Source organism: Hyaena hyaena, unplaced genomic scaffold (assembly GCF_003009895.1).
Source record: "Hyaena hyaena isolate Hyena2069 unplaced genomic scaffold, ASM300989v1 scaffold_454, whole genome shotgun sequence".
In the NCBI taxonomy this organism is placed as follows: Eukaryota; Metazoa; Chordata; class Mammalia; order Carnivora; family Hyaenidae; genus Hyaena; species Hyaena hyaena.
This window is the reverse complement of record NW_024081086.1, coordinates 58,808-79,819: the sequence shown is the minus strand read 5'-3', so window position 1 is coordinate 79,819 and position 21,012 is coordinate 58,808. Positions and strand designations below refer to the sequence as shown.

General features: G+C 36.7%; 1 protein-coding gene across 1 annotated transcript in view; it reads left to right on the top strand.

Moving 5' to 3' along the window:
• Window positions 1-21,012, top strand: part of ATP6V0D2 (ATPase H+ transporting V0 subunit d2) — a 44,754-nt gene that overhangs the window by 1,910 nt on the left and 21,832 nt on the right. Inside the window, exon 2 of the mRNA XM_039253472.1 lies at window positions 9,949-10,120. Within this exon, the coding sequence (XP_039109403.1) occupies window positions 9,949-10,120 (172 nt within the window). The remainder of the gene's footprint in view (window positions 1-9,948; window positions 10,121-21,012) is intronic.

The window sequence follows — 21,012 nt, the reverse complement described above, 5'->3', positions numbered from 1 at the left end:
AATATAATCCCAATCCTAAATCACTTCAGCATATTAAGAGTTTGGTGACTGGAGAACATTAATCATGTACAAAGCTCTGCATAAATATTGTGATAATTTTGTATAGTGACAGATAGTCACAATATACTTATTGTGGTGAGCATTTCGTAATGTATATCATTGGGTTGTTTTGTTTTGTTTTGTTTTTTTAAACTGTATTTATTTTTGAGAGAGAGAGCAGGAGCTGGGGCAGAGACAGAGAGGGAGAGAGAGAATCCCAAGCTGGCTCCACACTGTCACTGCAGAGCTTAATATGAATCTTGAACCCACAAACCATGAGATCAAGACTTGAGCTGAAATCAAGAGTCAGATGCTTAACCAACTGAGCCACCCAGGCACCCCCAATAATTGTTGAATCACTGTGTTATACACCTGAAATTAATATAATGTATGTCAACTATACTTGAATAAAAAAAGAAAATGTGCTTAAGTTGAAGTAGAAAATATGAATGAACACAGGGCAGAATGAGTGTTTCTAACAGAAGCCACTTGAATGAACTCTATTTAGTTTTCAGTCAAGCTTTTAATTTTTTAAGGTTATTTATTTATTTTCAGTAATCTCTACATCCAAAGTGGGGTACCCAAACTCATGACCCCTAGATCAAGGGTCACACACTCTTCTTTTTTTTAATATATATAGTTTATTTATTTTTGAGACAGAGAGAGACAGAGCATGAGTGGGGGAGGGGCAGAGAGAGAGGGAGACCCAGAATCTGAAACAGGCTTCAGGCTCCAGCACAGAACCCATCGCAGGGCTCGAACCCATGAACCGCGATTTCATGACCTGAGCTGAAATCGGATGCTTAACCGACTGAGCCACCCAGGCACCCCAAGTCACACACTCTTCTGACTGAGCCAGCCAAGCACCTCAGACTTTAAATGAGCTGGAAAAAAAAATGCAAATTTTAACACAAACAACACAAAAAAAATTCCTAAAATGTGATACAAAGTGAGGCTTAGGCAGTTCACTAAATAAATCAGAGAGAAACCACCCTCAGCTTCAATATGGGAGAGAAAAATGGGTTTCAGACCCCTTTGAAGATCTGGTGAATGAGCCTTCTAAGAAAAACACACCCAGACGCATGCACACAGAATTTTCCATGCAATATCAGGGGCCATGGGTACCCAAAACCATCTTAACCCTGGTTAAGAAACCCTGACACACCCATCAATACTTTGTTGTTCTTGTACCTTAGGTTTCTTTCTTTCTTCCTAATCTATTTTTTCAAACATGCATTTCATAACTATGTTTGAATCAGTGTGCCCATCTGTTTGGAGACTCCCAGGAATATCAAGTGTGGGTCATTAAACTACAGGTTATAATCGCTGCTGAGAAAATAAATCTAAATAAGGATTTCATGTCGTGCAGTTAACAGTTGAGGAGGCTTAGAATGGCTCTAATTTGACACTCCTGTCAGGGATGGAGTGTAGACATATCCACATCTCTTTTTCCACTAAAATGTTTGTGCCTCCTGAGCATGAATTAAAGATAAATGAATATGCCTGTTTTGATGTCAGCTCCTTTTTGATAATAATAATGGATAGTGGATAATAATAGTGTCTGCCCTACTTGATTATTTCATAGGACGCTAGGAAATAAATAACATGGGAAAAGTAATGCAATGTTGTATCTGCAGATATACTGAGAGAAACCAAGCCAACTTCTGAGCTGATGAAGGGTTGAAGAGAAGGGTGCCTGGTGGGCTCAGTCAGTAGAGCATGTGACTCTTGATCTTGGAGTTGTAAGTTCGAGCCCGACATTGTGTATAACTTAAAAATAAAATCTTTAAAAAAAAAACAAGAGTTGAAGAGAAGAAATCAAGGGCATTTATTGGGATTGATGTTAAGGACTTTGGGATTTTTTTTTTACTTTTGCACAAAATATGCACTGTACCAATATGGGTGAAGAAGAGTGGATAAAACTGTCATTGTATACTATGTGTGTCGACACAGACACTTTCTGTAAAAGAAAAGCTAACTTGGCAAAGATTAAATTTGCTTTAGTGTTTTCAAGTTCTCTAGACTTCAAAAGTGTTCTGATATGAACAAATTGTTTTACAATTACTTAGAATATAAAGGTTCAGGAAAATTTAGAAGAGAAAATTAACATTGTCTAGAAAAGCTTTGAAAAGTCCTAGAATTCATAATTGTGCTTAACTGCGTATGTAATTGTGCCAGTGTGACCAGAAATACTCATCTGTTCCAAGGTTTGCCTCTGACTAACAGTGACCTGAGTCAGTTGCTGGGACACTCTGTGACTCTGTTGTTCCCAGAGACAGAAGAGGGAAGCTGGTTCACATGGCCTAACCCACTGGTGGTGCTGGAAGGCTGCATCACATGGAAACTTTAAAGTCTTTGAAAGTGACTTTGCAGCAAAATAATAATGTCAAAGGGGCATAAAATATTCTTTTAAAGAGTTAAGATTTTGGGGGGGTATCTGGGTGGCTCAGTCAGTTAAGCATCTAACTTCAGGTCAAGTCATGATCTCATGGTCCATGAGTTTGAGCCCCACATCAGACTCTGTGTTGACAGCTCAGGGACTGGAGCCTGCTTCCGATTAAGTGTCCCCTGTCTCCCTGCCCCTCCTTGTCTCGTACTCTGTCTCTCTTTCGAAAATAAATAAAATTTTTTAAAATTTTAAAGAATTGACACTTTTTTAAAAAAAATTAAGACTTTGTTTTTTTAGGGCAGCTTTTAACAGCAAAATTGAGAGGAAATTTTAGAGATTTCCCATATACCTCCTGCCTCCCTCCACTCACAGCCTCATCCATGAGTCCACATTCCCCCACCACAGCCTGTTATAACTGATGTTACTATTGATGAACCTGCAATGACACATCCTAATCACCAAGAGTCCACAGTTTACATCAGAGTTCACTCTTGCTGTTATACATTCTATGGGTTTGGACAAGTATAATGACATATATCCATCATTATAGTATACAAAGTATTTTCACTGCCCTAAGCATACTCTGTTCCACCTGTTCATTCCTCTCCCCCAGCCCCACTTCTGGCAACTGCCAATCTTTTTGCTCTCTCATAGCTTTCCCTTTTCCAGAATGTGATATAGTTAGAATTATAGAGTAAGTAGCCTTTTCAGATTGGCTTCTTTCACTTACTGACATGAATTTAAGTTTTCTTCATGTCTTTTCATGGCAACATTGCTATTTTCATCAGAATTTTTTTATTTTTTAAAGTTTATTTTGAGAGAGTGAAAGTGGGGGAGAGGCAAAGAGAGAAAGGGAGAGAGAATCTCAAGCAGGCTCTGCACCACCAGTGCAGAGATCATGACTTGAGCTGTAGTCGTACACGTAACCGATTGAACCACCCAGGTGTCCCTCATTAGAATTTTTTAAATTACAAATAAGACTTTTGCAAATATTCTTTCTTCTTCAAAAAAGACAAGTTGGTAAAATTAATATTTTAGAGCTCTAGAATTTAATAATTGATCTTTTCTAAAATATATGGTGAAAAGTATCCACTGGCTCTCTGAATTGAACCTTTTCCTTTTTTGAAAAGTAATTTTTTGAAAGGGAATGAGGAAAATTGATTATATCTCACTAACAATTATGTCCCATTTAGGGGACATGACCTTCATTCCTTTCCAATAAGAATTAATTTAACAATACATTAAGCGTTTCTGCTTGAGTCAAGGAAGTAAAACTAAATAAGATATAGTTTGTACCCTAAAAGGGCTCCCACTCTGGAGAATAAAATACTGGAAAAAAAATCTTTAAGGGTGCCATTGGGCAGAACCTATCAAAATTCCAAATGCATACACACTTGGCCTGAGATTTCATATGGCATTGTTTAGAATAGCAAAAGATGGAAACAAACCAAATGTCCATCTGCAGGGAACTGATTAAACAAATTATGTAACATTCACATCACAGAATATTCTGCAGCTATTAAAAAAAAAAAAAGTATGAGGACACTCTCTTAAGAGGACTCATACAAAAAGATCACCAAGATCTATTAAGGGAGGATAGCAAGGGGAAGAACTATGTGTGGCATAGTACTCTTTAGTAAAAAGGCAAACAAATTTAAAAGTATTTTTTCTATATGATGGTCTAGATACAAAGAAACTGAAATGATCTAACAGAAACTAAAAATAATTTCTGGGAATGAGTGGGTGGAGGTGATGGATGACAAGTATGGGTGACCTTTCACTTTTTACCTGTATTTATACCTACTAGCTATTTTTAAATATATATTTATTTATATTTATATATGAAGAAGACAGTTCAAAGGGCTTTCTTCATGCTCCCTTAAATATTATTTGTACCTCTAATTATAGCACTTTTTCCATCTTGTATTATAAGTGCATATCCAATATTGCCACTTTCCTGTTCAAAAATACTTCAAGGGCTTTCATCAGACAGAATAAACTTCACCCTTGGCTCAAAAGGCTGGAGCAGCCTTGCTGTTCTGTACCTTGTAAGCCTTTCCTCAAAACCCTTCTACCTTTTGTAAAGCTATTCCTTCAGTCATAGATTCCATTCTCTATCCTGTTTGCCTGGAGAACACTCATTCCTCTTTAAAGTCTCCACTCTGAGTTACTTCCTCTGTAAATCTTTTCCTCCTGTACCCCAATAGGGGTACAATTGACAAGCCTTATCTTTGTACTCTATTGTACCTTGTAACGGACCTAATTCTGTGACACTTGGATAGATGTGTCATTCCGAGGGAGGACATTGTCCCCCTTGACTATCTTCTAGTTCCCTGAATTATCACAGTTAAGGGCTTAACTCATAACTGAATACGTAATCTATCTCCTTCTCTCCTCCTATATTCTAAGCTTCTTTTTATATATATATATATTTTTTTTTAATTTTTATTTCTAGGAGAGAGAGAGAGAGAGACAGTGTGAGCAGGGGAGGGTCAGAGAGAGAGGGAGACACAGACTCTGAAACAGGCGCCAGGCTCTGAGCTGGCTGTCAGCACAGAGCCCGACGCAGGGCTCGAACCCACGAACCGCGAGATCATGACCTAAGCGAAAGTCGGATGCTTAACCGACTAAGCCACCCAGGCGCCCCCTGTATTCTAAGCTTCTTAAGAGCAGAGCCTATCAATATGTGAGAACATTGAGGTGTCAATTAAATAGGTAGGGGAGGATCCTTTCACAATGTATATGTACATCAAATGTGCACATTTTTTAAAGTTTATTTATTCATTTTGAGAGAGACAGAGACAATGTGAGTGGGGAAGGGGCGGAGAGGGTGTTGGAGAGAGAGGATTTCAAGCAGGCTCCATGCTGCCAGCACAGAGCCCCACACAGGGCTCAAACTCACAAAACCATGAGATCATAATCTGATCCAAAACCAAAAGTGTGAAGCTTAGCCAACTGAGCCACCCAAGAGCCTCATCAAATGTACATTTTAAATATCTTATAGTTTGTGGGATGCCTGGGTGGCTCAGTCAGTTGAGCTTCCAAATTTTGATTTCAGCTCAGGTCATGATCCCAGGGTCATGGGATCGAGCCCTGCATTGGGTCCACGCTGAGTGTGGAACTTTCTTATGACTCTCTCTCTCTCCCCTCTCTCTCTCTATCTGCTTTGTTCTCCCCTGCTCGCACTCTCACTCTCTTGAATTAAAAAATAATCTTACAGTTTTGTCAATTGTATTTCAATAAAGCTGAAAATTTAAAAGAAATATCCATTTTTTTTTTAGAAAAGGACAGAAACTATATACTGTCTAAGTTCCCTTCATCTAAGGCTGTATTTTATACATAGTAAGAATCTGAAAATTCACATTAGAAATATCTACATGTTTAGATTCAAGTCCTAACACTTCAGTTTTCTGGCTCTAGGACATTAAGCCAGCTGCTTAACTTTTACAACTGTGCTTTCTTATCTGATACTTAGATGATATCTCCCTGGCCTAATCCCCAGTTATCAGAAGCATCAGAAATTTCTGAAAATGTTTTGTAAACTGCAAATCACAAGAATTCCTGGGAAATCATAAGCACCTCCCTGAACTGTAGTGTATATACAACAAGAATTAGTTTCCCCCTCTTTTGCTAGACTTTTGAATTCCTGAAATAATTCTTCCCATCTTATGATTTGATTAATGGTGTTTAGTATACAGTTCCATGTAGCTGATTCTGTTCTTCAGAGAGCACCAGTTTGTTTGGTAACATTTATTCTGGTGAATAAGAATCAAAATGTGGAGTTTCAACTTTGGTAACATGCATGGAATTGTATAATGAAGTGCTATATTGGCCCTAAGTTTTTAATCACAAGTAAAATCTACTAATATTTGAATCTCACCTATGCGATAAAAATTGCATTAGGTGATATGGAGAAATGATAAACAATAAGATATTATTCATTCCCTAAACAGCTATCTAGCTGAAAGGATATCATAAATAAGTAAAAACAATTAAAATTTAGAAGTACAAGAACAGTTGAAACCTATAAATAGTAGATATACTCAAAGGTGAACCAGATCTTCAGGACTAGAGGCTGGGAAAATGGCCATGAGATGCGAGCAAGCAGCGTTGAGATGGGTGAGTACTCTGTGCCAGCAGAGAAAATTAATGAAATACAGATTCCTGTATTTAATACAAGCATATGGGTGATGAGTAAACCAGTTTGGCTGCAAATTCTACAAGACCTGAAGAAACGGCTAGAATTTAGGTGAGAAAAATTTTGAAGGACCTTGGAGGTCTGATGATAGAGCTTTAGGAAAATGAGTGAGGACAAGAGACATGTCTGAATCTTCGGTCAAATACTTGCAAGCGTAAAAAACATGAACCTGTTATTTCTCTGAACCTCAGTTTCTTCATCTATGAAATGGGAAATTTTGTTAAGGTTGAGAGTTGATGTCTGTTAAAACCATTCTATTGGTGGTAAAAAACTACAAATATTGTGAAGGTTATTTTTTTAATCTCCCTACAAACTTTTAGTGATTCCAAGATTCATAGAGGAGCATTATAAAACCAAAATAATTCTTAGGAAAGATTAAATTTGAAGTAGAGAGTGCATGAGGAGAAATGATTTTGGGAGAATCAATTTAAGAGCTCACCACAGTAATCTTGATGGCATGTGGTCATTCTAAACCAGGAGCATGCAGAGTGGAAACCAGAGAGGAATTAAAGAATATAGGGGGTTTGGAGTAAGAAAGCACCAGAGAGGATTTGAAGTTTTATCACCGGGAGAATGGCAGTAAATTAACAAAAATGGAGGGAAAAGTTCTGGCTTTATAGATATTGATATATACAAATTAAAATCTGAGTAATTATAAGATTTGACGGCCAATGCCAATATATTGGCTGAGAATATTCTGATTTAGAGAATAAAAATCAAAGTGTTTAGCCAAATGAATCAAATTATTTTTGAAATAGGTAGTAAAATAGAGAAGACAAAAGGTAATATTAAGTAGTAGCTCCTAATACTGGCTCTTCACCTACATCATCTTGTCAAACCCCCACAACAATCCGCAAGCATGGATTCTATATCCATTTTGCAGATGAAGAAACTGAATTCAGAAAGGTCAGATAACTTTTGTAAGTTCAGCTTCAGCAGGGTGCAGGGAAAAGGCAGGTGACTGCTTGCTCAAGGATAGCACCCTTTCCTGATACCTCTTGAAACCTACCTGGGCGGCACCTGGGTGGCTCAGTCAGTTAAGCATCCAACTTCAGCTCAGGTTATGATCTCATAGCTTATGAGTTAAAGCCCCACATTGGGCTTTGTGCTGACAGCTCAGAGCCTGGAGCCTGCCTCAGATTCTGTCTCCCTCTGTCTCCCTCTCTTTCTGTGATATAAATAAACATTAAACAACAGATAGATAGATAGATAGATAGATAGATAGATAGATAGATAGATAGACAGATAGAACCTACCTGCAGTGTGAACGCTCTGGACATTCACTTTTATAGAGAGCCCCAAAAAGAAGCTGCACAGAAAAAAAAAAAATTATCATTCTCTAATAATGATCTGCTCACAAGTTAATAGAAGATAATCATGGTGTCCCAGATCATTATCCTGTCTCAGTAGCCAGGTGACCTCAGATAATTCCCTGAACCCAGTGACTGCAACCCACAGAAGACCCATTTTTACATTACAACTTGAATGCACACATCTGTATATGCTACTCGGTGTTATATACTCTGATATTTGTTACAGTAGCCTAATCTAATCCTTTTATTCTTTGCTGTTTGCGACTTATTAAATTGATTTAGTTGGTAGTGATCCCAGTTTGGAAAACACTCTATTGCCTCATTTGAATAAAAAGAGAAACGTCACTCGCCACAGTACTTCTCTGGATAAAAAAGCAGTGTAATTTTCCAACGTCTGCTTTGTGGGTGGTTCCATTGTTTTCTAGCGGTTTGGGAGGTTCCACACCATACTCTTTTCAAAAATCATTCAAATTAATGTGTTAAAGGCTTTCAGTTCCTACAGCTAAGAAGCCTGTTTATTCCAAATTTATCTGACCACAAAATCCTTTTTATCACAAACCTATTTAAATAAGCCCTTGGGGACATGCAGAGAAAAAATTACGTTGAACCCATTTTGAAAACTATAAAACTACATGCATTGTTGACATTATTGGCAGTCTATCATCATCTCAGAGCAAACATTTCAGATCCTGAGATTTTCTTAGAATCTGAATGCAAGTGTCCCTTGGATTATTTTCATGCTGGGAAGCAAAGGTTCCTTCTACTTCATTTGTCTCTCCACTGACCACAGTATTACAAGATTCCGGTGGGGTCTGAAACACTTGAGATGTTGAATTTCAGGATCTCACTGGCAGCTGAAAGGTTTGGAAGTTATTTTGCTTAGAAGAAACATATGCCACATGACCAAAATATCATGGTTTTGAAAGGAATAACATTTGTGTTTCTTCTGTTGGCAAATATTCCTCAGTGCTGAGAATCCAAACTGTCAAATTGTATAAAAATCTGAACTGCCAGAATAACAGCCAAATAAGACGTGGCAAAAAAAAAAGGGGGGGGGGGAGAAGGGGGTATAATTTTTTAAAAATTCAGTTAATTAAATAGGTAATTGAGCAAATAAATTCTGTCATCAGATAAAGAATATTTCCAATGAATAATATACTCCAGATACTACGGAAGTCTGCCTGTCCACTGAGTCTCAGATACGGAAGAAACACTTGAGTGCCTAATTGCAAATCCACTCATCAGCTCTCAGAGTAAAGGATGTCATATCAAGCCTTTCTTGGGACAACCACTGCTTACTCCTCTGGCTTCATTGCTTACCTCTCCTCTCCCACTTAATGCCTCGGCAATTACCTGGCATTCAAAAACATTGCCATTTACAGGATGTCTAGCATGGTCTTCTGGAAATGATGTTAGATTTTAAGATAAGTAGATCTATCTCCTAAATCAAGCCTTACTTTTATATGACTCCACCATTTAGCCCTGAGACTATTAACCCACTGAGACTCAGTTCCTTCATCTATAATAAATATTATAATACAGATAGTATAGATAATACAGATATTATTGATGACCACCCATTCCACCTCCCATAGCCATGGTAAACATCACTAATAAAGTTCTCTTTCCATCAAGCTGGGATGGAACCTTAGTATCCTTCTCTCCAGTTTTCTGAGCAGCTATTTCCAAATATCTACAACTGGCTCAGGTAAACTCAGGAGTAGGTGGTTGTTATGTTCTTTTCAGTCTTGTTAAATAATTCTAGATATTTTAGATAATTGAAATTCTTCTGTTATACCAGAATATCTGTATTAACATTGCATTTTTTTATTGCTTTAGAGAGGAACACTCAAGGCTATATCATATAAATACCTTACGTTAAGATCTAATAAGATAATAATAATTTAATATGCATTTATCATAACATTACAATAAATTCAATTAATGTTGTAAAAGCTATATATGCATGTTCAAATTTTAATTTGATTTGAGGTTTCATTTTATTTCAGATGTGAAAATTCATCTCCAGACCACTGATTATGGCAACTTCTTGGCTAATCAAACAAATCCTCTTACTGTTTCCAAAATTGACACAGAGATGAGGAAAAAGCTATGCAGAGAATTTGAATATTTCCGGAATCATTCCCTGGAACCCCTGAGCACATTTTTTACATACATGACGTAAGTAGTAGCAGGAAGCCCTTTTAATCCCCAATGTGATTGTGCAAATGACCCCTAACAGTTATAGGTGGGGTACTAGGCTGGCATGAGGCCTAAAACCTTTTTCTGATTTGTAAGTTTGAATCATTTTAACAACTGATAAGCTCACAGAGCCACATATGCACTGTTAGAAAATAGATTTATTTATAAACATGATCATGTAGATGGTGGTGGCCTCCACATAAAGCAGTATTTTCAGAGGCAACTGCCTGGCTCAACTGGTAGAGGATGCGACTCTTGATCTCAGGGTCATGAGTTCAAGCCCCACATAGGATGTAAAGCTTAGTAAAAACAGCAAAACAAAACTGTTTTCAGTTTTCATTTTGAAAAGTGATAAGTGGTGCTGATGTTGAAGGCTTGTGGCTGCTGACACTGAAGGTAAATACTAACTGACATTTTTGGATCACTTGTCAGGGTGGAGCTGAAATATCACAAATTGTTGTTAAGGCCACATCTACCCTCTTCTGATTTCCCTTGCAATGGCAAAAGTAGTTCCCATCATAGTTATATATGTCTTATTTTTGATCACTTCCCATCACTGGTAGTTCCAATCTTTCACCTTGAAGGCCTTTCATTCTAAAAAATGTCTGAATTTACACACAATAATAAAGTGTACTTTTATTAACCAGTTAATAAATTACAGCCAGTGCTCCAAACTTTGGGCCTCTCCAGTTTTTCTAACTGACAAGCTGGGAACAAACATCCACAATGGTTGAGCTGTTTATCATGTATACACAATTTCAATGTAATATACAAAATTGTGACTACTAGACTGGGCCCTAGACTGGTTTACAAAGGTATAACATAAAAATGTTCCTTTATTCCACATCTCCCTTTCTTCCCTACTCAGTTGTTTTCCCCCAAAATAAACAGTCCTCCATTTCTTACGTGTTTTCTAGAAAAATATTTACATCTGAGTATGTTTATTGGTACACACTCAACCCACCCCACTTCCAGATTTCAAATTTATGTAAATGGAATCACATTCCTTCTGCACTTTGTTTCTCACCTAATATTTCTCAGAAATATCCTTGTCAACACCATTCTCTTTAAATAACTGCCTAGATTCCATGTTTGGTATGTATCATGACTCAATTTACCAGGCATCTATTAACAGATAACTAAATTTTTTTTTCCATTGTAAAAAGTTTTGCAGTTAGCTTATTACTGTGTTGGTCTTGAATTTATTTTTAAACTGAATTTTTAGCAGTGGAAGTGGTGAATCAAATAGATGTTCTTTTTTTTTATTTTGGTAAATTTTGCTAAGTTGTGCTTGACAAAAGTAGCACCAATTTGCACTCCCAAAACAATGCATGAGAAGATCTGTGGACTTACACCATTACCAATATTGAATATTATCTTTTTAGTTTTTGCCCATCTAATAGATTATAAATTATATTTTCTGTTTTTGCTTTAATTTGTGTTCATTAGCAAAATTGAACATCATTTTGTATTTATTAGTCATATATGTTTTCTGCCTGACCAAATCCTTTGTCTGTTTTTTTATTGGAATATTCAGCAGTTTTTATTGATATGTAAGGGCTTTTTATAAATTAAGAAAGTTAGCATTTCATAATATATGTTGCAAAATTATTTTCTCAGGTGAAATAATGTTAATTATTATAGCTTTTTCCCCTGTAGAAACATTGAAAATTTTTAATTAGCTATAATCATTAGTGCTTTCATTTGACTTCTGATTGTTGTATCCTACCTAGGAAGTCCTTCTCCACTCCAAATTCATAGGTAAATTTACCTGTCTTTCATTTCATTCATTCATTTTTGTTGATTTTTTTTTTTTTTCATTTTGGATGTTTCATTTTTTACATCAAAATCTTGGTTCAAGAGTGCCTGGGTGATTCAGTTGGTTAATCATCTGACTTTGGCTCAGGTCATGATCTCATGGTTTGTGGGTTCCAGCCCCACATCGGGCTCTATACAGACAACTCAGAGCCTGGAACCTGCATCAGATTCTGTGTCTCTTTCTCTCTCTGCTCCTCCCCTACTTGCACTCTGTCTCTGCTTCTCTCTCAAAAGTAAATAAACATTTAAAAATTAAAAATAAATAAATAAAACCTTGGTTCATCTAAAATTTATTTTAGTGTAGGGAATGAGAAGAAGGATCCAGCTCAAATTGTTTTAACCCAATAACTGCCCAGTTGTTCCTATATCATGTCTATAAATAAGCCAGTAGAAGAAATGACCATGGTTTGAGGTAGGAAGTAATCGCTGATGTACCTGAGACTTGTGGTTTTAGTGCCCATGCACCTTGTTTGTGCAATCAGACCTCCTGTCACTGGCGTGGGTTAAGATTTTATTGGGGCACCTGGGTGGCTCAGTCGGTTAAGCGTCCGACTTCGGCTCAGGTCATGATCTTATGGTTCCAGAGTTCAAGCCCCTAGTTAGGTTCTGTGCTGACAGCTAGCTCAGAGCCTGGAGCCTGCTTCAGATTCTGTATCTCCCTCTCTCTCTGACCCTCCCTTGCTCACACTGTCTCTCTCTCAGAAATAAATAAAACATTTCAAAAAAATTTTTAAAGGATTTTATTTATAGGCAAGACCCCAGATGCTGATTATTTTTTTAAGATTCACAAACACACCGCTAGTCAGAGATGACTATTAGGTGTGAACTTGGATCTGACTCAGTCCAAAGCCCAAGCACTTTCTTTGGGGAGGATTCTGGGAAGACGTCCCAGCAGGTCTGACATTGCTGCTGAACCTAGAAATGGGGTAGAATTTGGAGATGAGGGAGAAGGCTGACATCTTGGGTTGAAGCACATAGATGGGAAAAAACTGCTTTTATGATAAATAACAGGTCAGTTTGGGCAGGAATGGGTTGTGCCAAAAGGGGAGGGGAGATTGGGGAAGTGAGGTTAGAAAAGTAAGTTCCAGCCAGAGTATGCAGTCTTCAATGGCAGGCTAAGGAAATTGGGATTTATCACAGAGGAGAGTATTTTTCATGTGTTGGTATCTGCAAGATCCTTCCTTAAAAATTAAAAAGCTGAAGCAGCACATGGCTGGCTCAGTCGGTAGAGTATGTGACTCTTGATTGTGGGGTCATCAGTTTGAGTCCCACGTTGGGTGTGGAGCCTACTTAAAAAATAAATAAATAAAACATTTTTTAAATTAATAAAAATATGAAACAGAAACCCAAAATGTAAAAGAGACAAAAGAAGAGGCCAGGTTTGTTCATAGGGTTCTTACCTCCTTGTAATGGTTGGGGTGAAGTACAAAGTGCACGGGCTTAGACTGAGTCAGGTCCAGGTTCATATCTAATCTTCAGTGGCTGCCTGATAGAGAAGCTTTCCAAGCAGTGACGCCTCCTGCAAAAATGTCTGACAAGGGTAGTTATGGAGACACCATCAAAGATTCCTCAGTACAAAAACAAGATGGCCCTACCTGTGTGGGAGTAGAATGGCAATCAAAATAATAGACAATATTTATGGAGTATTACCATATGCCACTGCTAGTGCTTTACAAAAATTGTCTCCTTTAAAGCTGACAAATCTTAGTTCTTATCATCACCATTTTAAGGATGAGGAAACTAAAATTTAAGTGCAATAGCTTGCCTAGGTCACAGATCAAGTGGAAGAGTTATGCTTTAAAATAAACATTGGCAGTAGGCTTTGTAAACATATTGTGCTCAGATTTTAGATAAATGGAGAAAATCTGACCCGTGATAATGACAGAGGACAGTCCAATTTTAATGGAGTCAGAAAGCTGCCAGGTTGAGAGACAGGTCTCACATGACAGAAACTTGCTCAAAATGTATTAAAAAGTGCTCTAGCTCTAAGAGTGACTCCGAGTCACTTGGCCAATGTTTCCTCTTATGTGATGACTCCATGATTTAGTGCTTCCTAAGTATAGAATCTTAAACCTGGAAGAGGCCTTAACATAAATTAAGCAAGCATCCTTATTTCACAACAACCATGTTGATCTAGTTAAAATCAAAATTATTTAAAATTCCAAACATTTCTAGTCATTAACAACGTTTAAAAACTGTATATAAGAATACAGGTGGTCACAGCCCTGCATAGAATATTAATGCAAATTGAAAGTGGCAAGGTAGTTTGAGTAGTATCAGTATTAGTGGTGTTAGTAATGGACATGTTTTAATTTATCTACTCTCTCGGCTGTAAGTTCTTTTTCTTAAATTTTTATTTATTTATTTTGAGAGTGAGAGTGAGTGGGGGAAGGGCAGAGAGAGAAGGAGAGAGATTCTCAAGTAGGCTGTCAGCGTTGCCAACACAGAGCCTAAAGCAGGGCAAGAACCTATGAATCGAGAGACCATGACCTGAGCCGAAATCAAGAGTCAGATGCTTAATGGACTGAGCCCCTTGGCTATAAATTCATTCAATTAGGTCTTTTAGTATCTCTACCTATACTTCCTAGTATGTAACAGGCATTGACTATTTGTTGAATCAATACATAATCCCATATTTGGCAGCATGTTATACAGAGCTACAAAATGCTTCTAGACAACTCAGGATTTTACATTTTATATAGCACTTGTATGTTGGTTATTTGCTGGCCAATATGTTAGGGGTAAAAACCATATGTCACACCTGCAGATACATTTTTGTATGACCAGGTAAGTGTTCAAAATAATTTTTAAAAATATATTTAGTCGAGGTTTGCATTCTTTAATTAGCCACAGTCTCTAAAACTCCCTGTCATGTTATGATCTTCTGATCTGTCTCGTGTCTTCTCAGTCTCATTCCATGATTCTGCCCATCGCATCATGTGAATTGCCAAGCAAGGCAGCATCCGGTTGCTCTGTGCAGAACCTAGAGGAATATTACCATAACAAGAGGTATACCTATGAAAAAGAGTCCTAAGGAAAAAAAGAGTTCTAAAACTACTTTTCTTATCTCTCTTCTAGAACGTTTTGTAAAGTCAGGTGTTTAAGTATCACCCATGAATTTCCATCAGATAAGGTTACTCCCTTATTCTGTCAGGAAATGCCTAGGGCATCCTTATGGAAATGTTAAGTCAACCCTAATAGAGATGGTCTAAAATTTAAGTTGTTAAATGAATACAGTCTTAGCTTTGAACATTTGTGTGATATAATTACTGTATATGTGAAACTTATTTTGAAATTCTGGAATGGATATTTTTAAATGCTTAATAGCAGGAAGATCTGGGGGTTTTGTATACTATAATTATACACAGTTGTGTGAAACAAAAGAATGAATCCATAGCATTTTGATGAAGAGACTTTAATATAGGACTGGATTGTTTTATTTTTCTTCCCTCCTACTCAACGCTTTCTGGCAGCATTTCAACTTCTCATCCCTTTTGAGATTAGCCATCTCTTAAAAATAATCTTTCAGTATTCAAAATATTCCACCTCAGGGGATATAAATTTTCTGAATATAAGATGACCAAGGAAATATAGTCTTAAGTACTTGGACTAATATAAGCCAAGAACTATAAGTTAAGGACCACACACTGAAGAAATCTTTAAAGGTTTCTTCATAAAGACTAATCAAAGTTCTTGACTATTCTGAGGTTGTATTGTAAATCTTCTACAGGCTTTGCACTGTGCTATAATTAGGAGACTGTACACCTTGGTTTGCCCTGACAGGTTTCTCAGGATGTGGGTCTTTTACTGCTAAAACCAGGAAAGTCCTCAGCCAACCAGATGAATTGGTTGCCCCATCACTTGTTAGTCACAAAATTAGTAACATAATTCTGAGTCACTTACATTCTAATGGAGCAAGCTGATGTGTTCACAAATGGTGAAAAAATAAGACAGAATTAAGCAACAGCTATAATAGAGGCTTAAACATTCAACTGGAGGAGGGCTAGAGGATGGAATAGCTCATTTTGATTTTAAAAGATTTTGCAGTAAAAATAGAATTTGAACCAAAACTTTAAAACGGGCATTAAGTGGAGGGTATAACTTGTTCATTAGTGAGACATGAGAAGATTTTGTACGTGGAGATAATAAGTCATCAGATGTGGCTGCGGTCTAGATAAGGGCTGGGAAAAGAGAGTAGAGAGCCTGGCCAGATTAAGGGCTTTGACCGTAAGTCTCTATGAGTAAAAGGCAATAAAGGAAGGCTTTTCAGAAAAGATTCCACTATTGACTTGCTTCCTACATGCTGCTGACTGTGCCCTTCACCAAATGGTCACCACCTTGTAAGGTGGTGCGTATTCTGCTGGGAAGTCATGTGGAAGAGCAGTTGAACACGTACAGCTTCTCTGCTTAAGGCAATCTGATGTGGTTTTAGTTCCTCCTCTAACCAGTGGTAAAGTACCTGTTCTTACTGTGTGCACAGGGTTTGTTCAATAATATTATACCTATTTCCTGGGGCATACTTAAAAGGCCTTGTAAGGGGTAAGTAGAGAATAACTGAGGAATAAGGTGTGAAATCAGGTCACTCTTGATAGCATTCCAAAGATGCTATTTTCTCTTTTTTGTTTGTTTTTACTTTTCAACTCTTAAACTGCCCTGAAAAGTGAGGGGACTGATCTGATGTATATTTTAGGAAGATGCTTCTGTTGGTATTGAGAACGATGCACTGAAGGATGGGACTTGACACAGAGAAACAGATATGGATAGTGAGGAGGGAACAGTGGTTCAATACATTTGGAAGGTAGACATAATAGAATTAGCATCTTGATTTATGATAAGAGAAATTCCTGGAAATTCTAAGTTAAGAAAAAAGATTTTGCAAGTAAGATAAAGGATTTTGGTTTTATTTCTAGTCAAAAAGAATAGAAGCCCAGTGTAAATTAGAGAAAATTATATAAATAAAACACCCTTAATCTAATCATTTGGCATTTTTTTCTATACATTTTAAGAGAACTAAAATTATTCTGTAAATATAATTTTGAATCTTAATTTTTCTATATATAGTAACAGCATTTTTCCTATGTCAAAACATTTTCTTAGCATTTTTAAAAACTATATAGCCTTCCATCTGGTCATAAACATTTTAGAAGTGCTGAGTTTTGTGTCTTCCTTACATCCAAGTCCACATAGTATTTAATTTGTTAAATTTTGATTTCAGTAATCAACTTCTCAATAATATTGTGAGATTGACCACTTGACAGCACTATGCATTTGTGAGTCTGAATCTCTGGCCAGAAAAGTCCTTCTGAAATCTTAAGAACTGCAACATCTTAAAGGTTTTATATCCAGAATTCCATGTGGATGTCCAATGGCAAGCAAGTATGGGGCAAAAATGTCTCAGCTGTAGCTGCTGATAAGGCCTCCAGCACTTAAACTCTCAAGCACTTTGAGAATTGAAAAGCCCTGGTGCAATACTTGATCTGTCTGTAACTGAATGACATTCACTTAGTCAGCATAACACATACTAAGTGACTGCTGTGAGTGAAGGACTATATTAGGTTCTAAAATTAGAGAAGAATTGAATATAATCTTGTTCTCTAAACCAGTGCAAGAGTTGCTTAAGGTGCAGACTCCAACACCCTGCTTGTAAAAATTATGTTTTATTAGGTCCTGGAATGTCGTCTGTGAATCTGCACTTTTAATAAGTCCTCCAGGTGACTCAGATGCAGGTGAGAAATTCTTGTAACCAGTCAGTAGACTCTAACCTGAGTCTACAATATAGCAGTTATGGAACCTTGAAAAGAAGTTACTTACTCATTCAGTCTTGGTTTCCTCATCTAGAATAATAATTATTATATACAATATAGAATTGTGAGTATAATTTGAAAACAAGACCAGCTATGTATTTTGCAAAGCCTACTGCAAATGAAAATACAGGGCCCTTGTTAAAAAAATGCTTAGGAATTTCAAGAGAGCAACAGTAGAGAATTAAAACAAGTGTGGGGCCCTTCTCTGTATGGGGCCCTATATGACTATATAGATCTCATGCCCATGAAACTGGATGAATGAAAAAATATTACACATATTCAATATAAACATATACACATACTCAAAAAATACAGCTCATTTTTTGATTAGGTTATAATATTCACCAGTGAAACTGAAAACAGATTGTTTAATGAAGGTGAAGACTTGAAGGACTAGAGCGTGTTTGTACATGGATGTGGCTGGGAAGAGGCAAAGGCAGGTGTAGAAACACAGTACTGTTTAACCAGTACTAATGTTGGGCTGCCAATAGTAGCCATTGAGGGTTAAGGATGTTAAGGTATTAGCTTAAGATGCCATCCCTACGACACTTCTCCCTGAGTGAGAAACAAATCAGGGCCAAAATAGCCATGTTTTTTCCTTCACTCTTCGACCATATTCCGGGTAGGGTAGCAATCAACCACCAGGGGGCATGACTGATCCCCGGAACCTGTTTTCCAAAGTCTTGATCCTTTCCCAACGTTTGTTGAGTAGCAGAGATTTGAAGCTATTTCATAACTTTGAAAAACTGAAATCCATCCTGGTACTGATCCAGATATCCACTGACTTTTTTGTATTTTACTTTATCGTGTTTTATATTTTTAATTGAAAAAAAAGCCTGTGCCTATGCTTTTCAAAATAACTTTTTATTATATTTTATTTAGTGCTCACTATGAGCCAGAACTTTTATAATTACATGTATTAAATTTGTTTAATTCTCATGGCAACCATATGGGTTGCACTAATGTTATCGAGGTATTAGAAATAAGGAAACCAAGATTAAGTAGAGACTATATTTCTGAATGTATCTCCCAAAGCCCAGAGGTAACCCTCATAAGTGTTTTTTGGTTTATTTTTGTTTTTACTTTTTAAAAAAAATTTTATTATTTGTTTTAGATTTTACTTTTAAGTAATCTCTACATCCAATGTAGGGCTCGAACTTTCAGCCCTAAAATCAAGAGTCATATGCTCTACTGATTGAGCCAGGCAAGCACCCCAACCTTCATAACTTTGATGCATAATTTCTTCTATGTGAAAAAGTTATATATGAATTCATATGTTTATATGTAAACAAACAAATATAAATATACATAGTTGTTTTTATTGTTTGCTTTAGAACAGTGAGATTATATGTATTACCTGTAATTTGTCTTGTATATAATCTAGTCAGAATTTTCTTTTTCTCAATTTTTTTTTTCATTTTTCAATTTATTTTAGAGAGAGAATGAGTGGGGGAGAAGGGCAGAGGGAGAGATACAGAATCTTAAGGAGGCTCCATGCTCAGCTCCAAGCCCAGACTGGGCTCAATCCCACAATCCTGGGATCATGACCTGGGCCGAAACCAAGAATTGGATGCTCAACCAACTGAGCCGCCCATGTACCCTGAGAATTTTCTGCATAATCACATAAAATCTATTTTATAAAGCATATTGTGTATCTCATTGTGTTGGGTCTACCATTATTTATTTAACCATTCCCCTTTCATCCATCTACGTTGTTTCATTTCTTTACTATCTCAAATAATGCCTCGACAGACATCATTGTACATGGCTTTGCTTTCCCATGCCAGAATTTCTTTAGCATGGATTCCTAGAAGTGAAATTACTTTTTCAATAGATACGCAGATCTTTGATTTTGATAGATATTAGCAGATTGCTCTCTCATACTCCAACAGCATATGAAAATTTTGTTCCTTTCCTATTCTCTCAGGTTTTTTTTTCTTTTCTCATCAGAAGATATAAGATTCTCTAACATCTACTGTGATGGGTGTTTTGAATATAACAAAGATGAGATTCACCTGTTAACTGTGCTTGACCAAATGAACAGGCTATGATAGATATAGCTTGTTTAACCTCTCTAACTGACAAGAAGAATCACTCCACTGGTGTTTTCCTATAAATTACCATAATATTTACATGCATGGCTAAAGAAAGGGTGACATAGAATAATCTCCCTAATATTGTAAATCTCCTCAATGGAAAAGTATAGAAAAAGCAAGGAATAGGCAACTATGACCCCTGGAAAGGGAGCACAGGGTAAGATACCAGGTAGCCAGTTAATTCCTTCACTTCTATTTACCCAGTGAGTGTCAGAGTTAATGGACTTGAATGAACATAAAGAAAAATTTATTCTCTGATTGAAAAAACTCATCATTGTGTCCATATTCTGTCCAAGTATGGTTCAGGCTTCTTGGAGGCCACAAAAAAGTGTACTGAACAAACTTCTATAATTAATAAAGATTGGTAAGAAGTATCTGTAAATAACTATATTTGAAATATATAGGTAAAATGACTTATCCAAAAGCACACAACTGAATAGTGGCACAATTAGTTTTGGAATCCAGGTCTTATTTCTTCAGATATGCAATAAATATTTGCGAATGAATGAGTAACTATTCTTTATGTTCACCACTGATATTGCCAATAATTACTGAAAATTAATTTTACCCCAGGATAAATATAAATTCAAAAATTTAGAGAAGGAAGTAAAAGGATTCACTTGTAGCTGGAGATATTTTAAAAGCTTAGTGAAAAATATGGTATCTGAATATGACCTTAAAGAATGGGAAGGATTCCGATTTCTTGCAATTGGTGCTTAAGGAACGTTCTATATATGTAGAGAATAATAGGAACTCAGGCACTGATGTACAAAAGGACAAATAAGTTTGAGGAATTTTTAAATCCTCCCAGATGGGTTAGACCAAGATTGTAGGGAAGTACTAGAGAAAAGAGTTTTCTAAGGATTCCAGAGCTACCAAGGGTTTGGGAAATGCAAAGTGATCAGCAGTCTTGTTCTAAAATATGCTATTATAGGCAATGCTGACTTCTGAGCAATTTTTTACTATTTTATTTTGCTAGAAGGAAAAATGAGTGTGACAGCAAAATTAATTGCTTTTTAAAATTATTTTAATTCTCACTTCTTCTATTTGAAAAAGGGAAACTTTAGGGGAAGTAAGATATGTTACCCAAAGCAGTCAAATTTCAAGAAGGAGCAGATGCTTATGGGGATATTCTAAATCTCAACATTCTCTT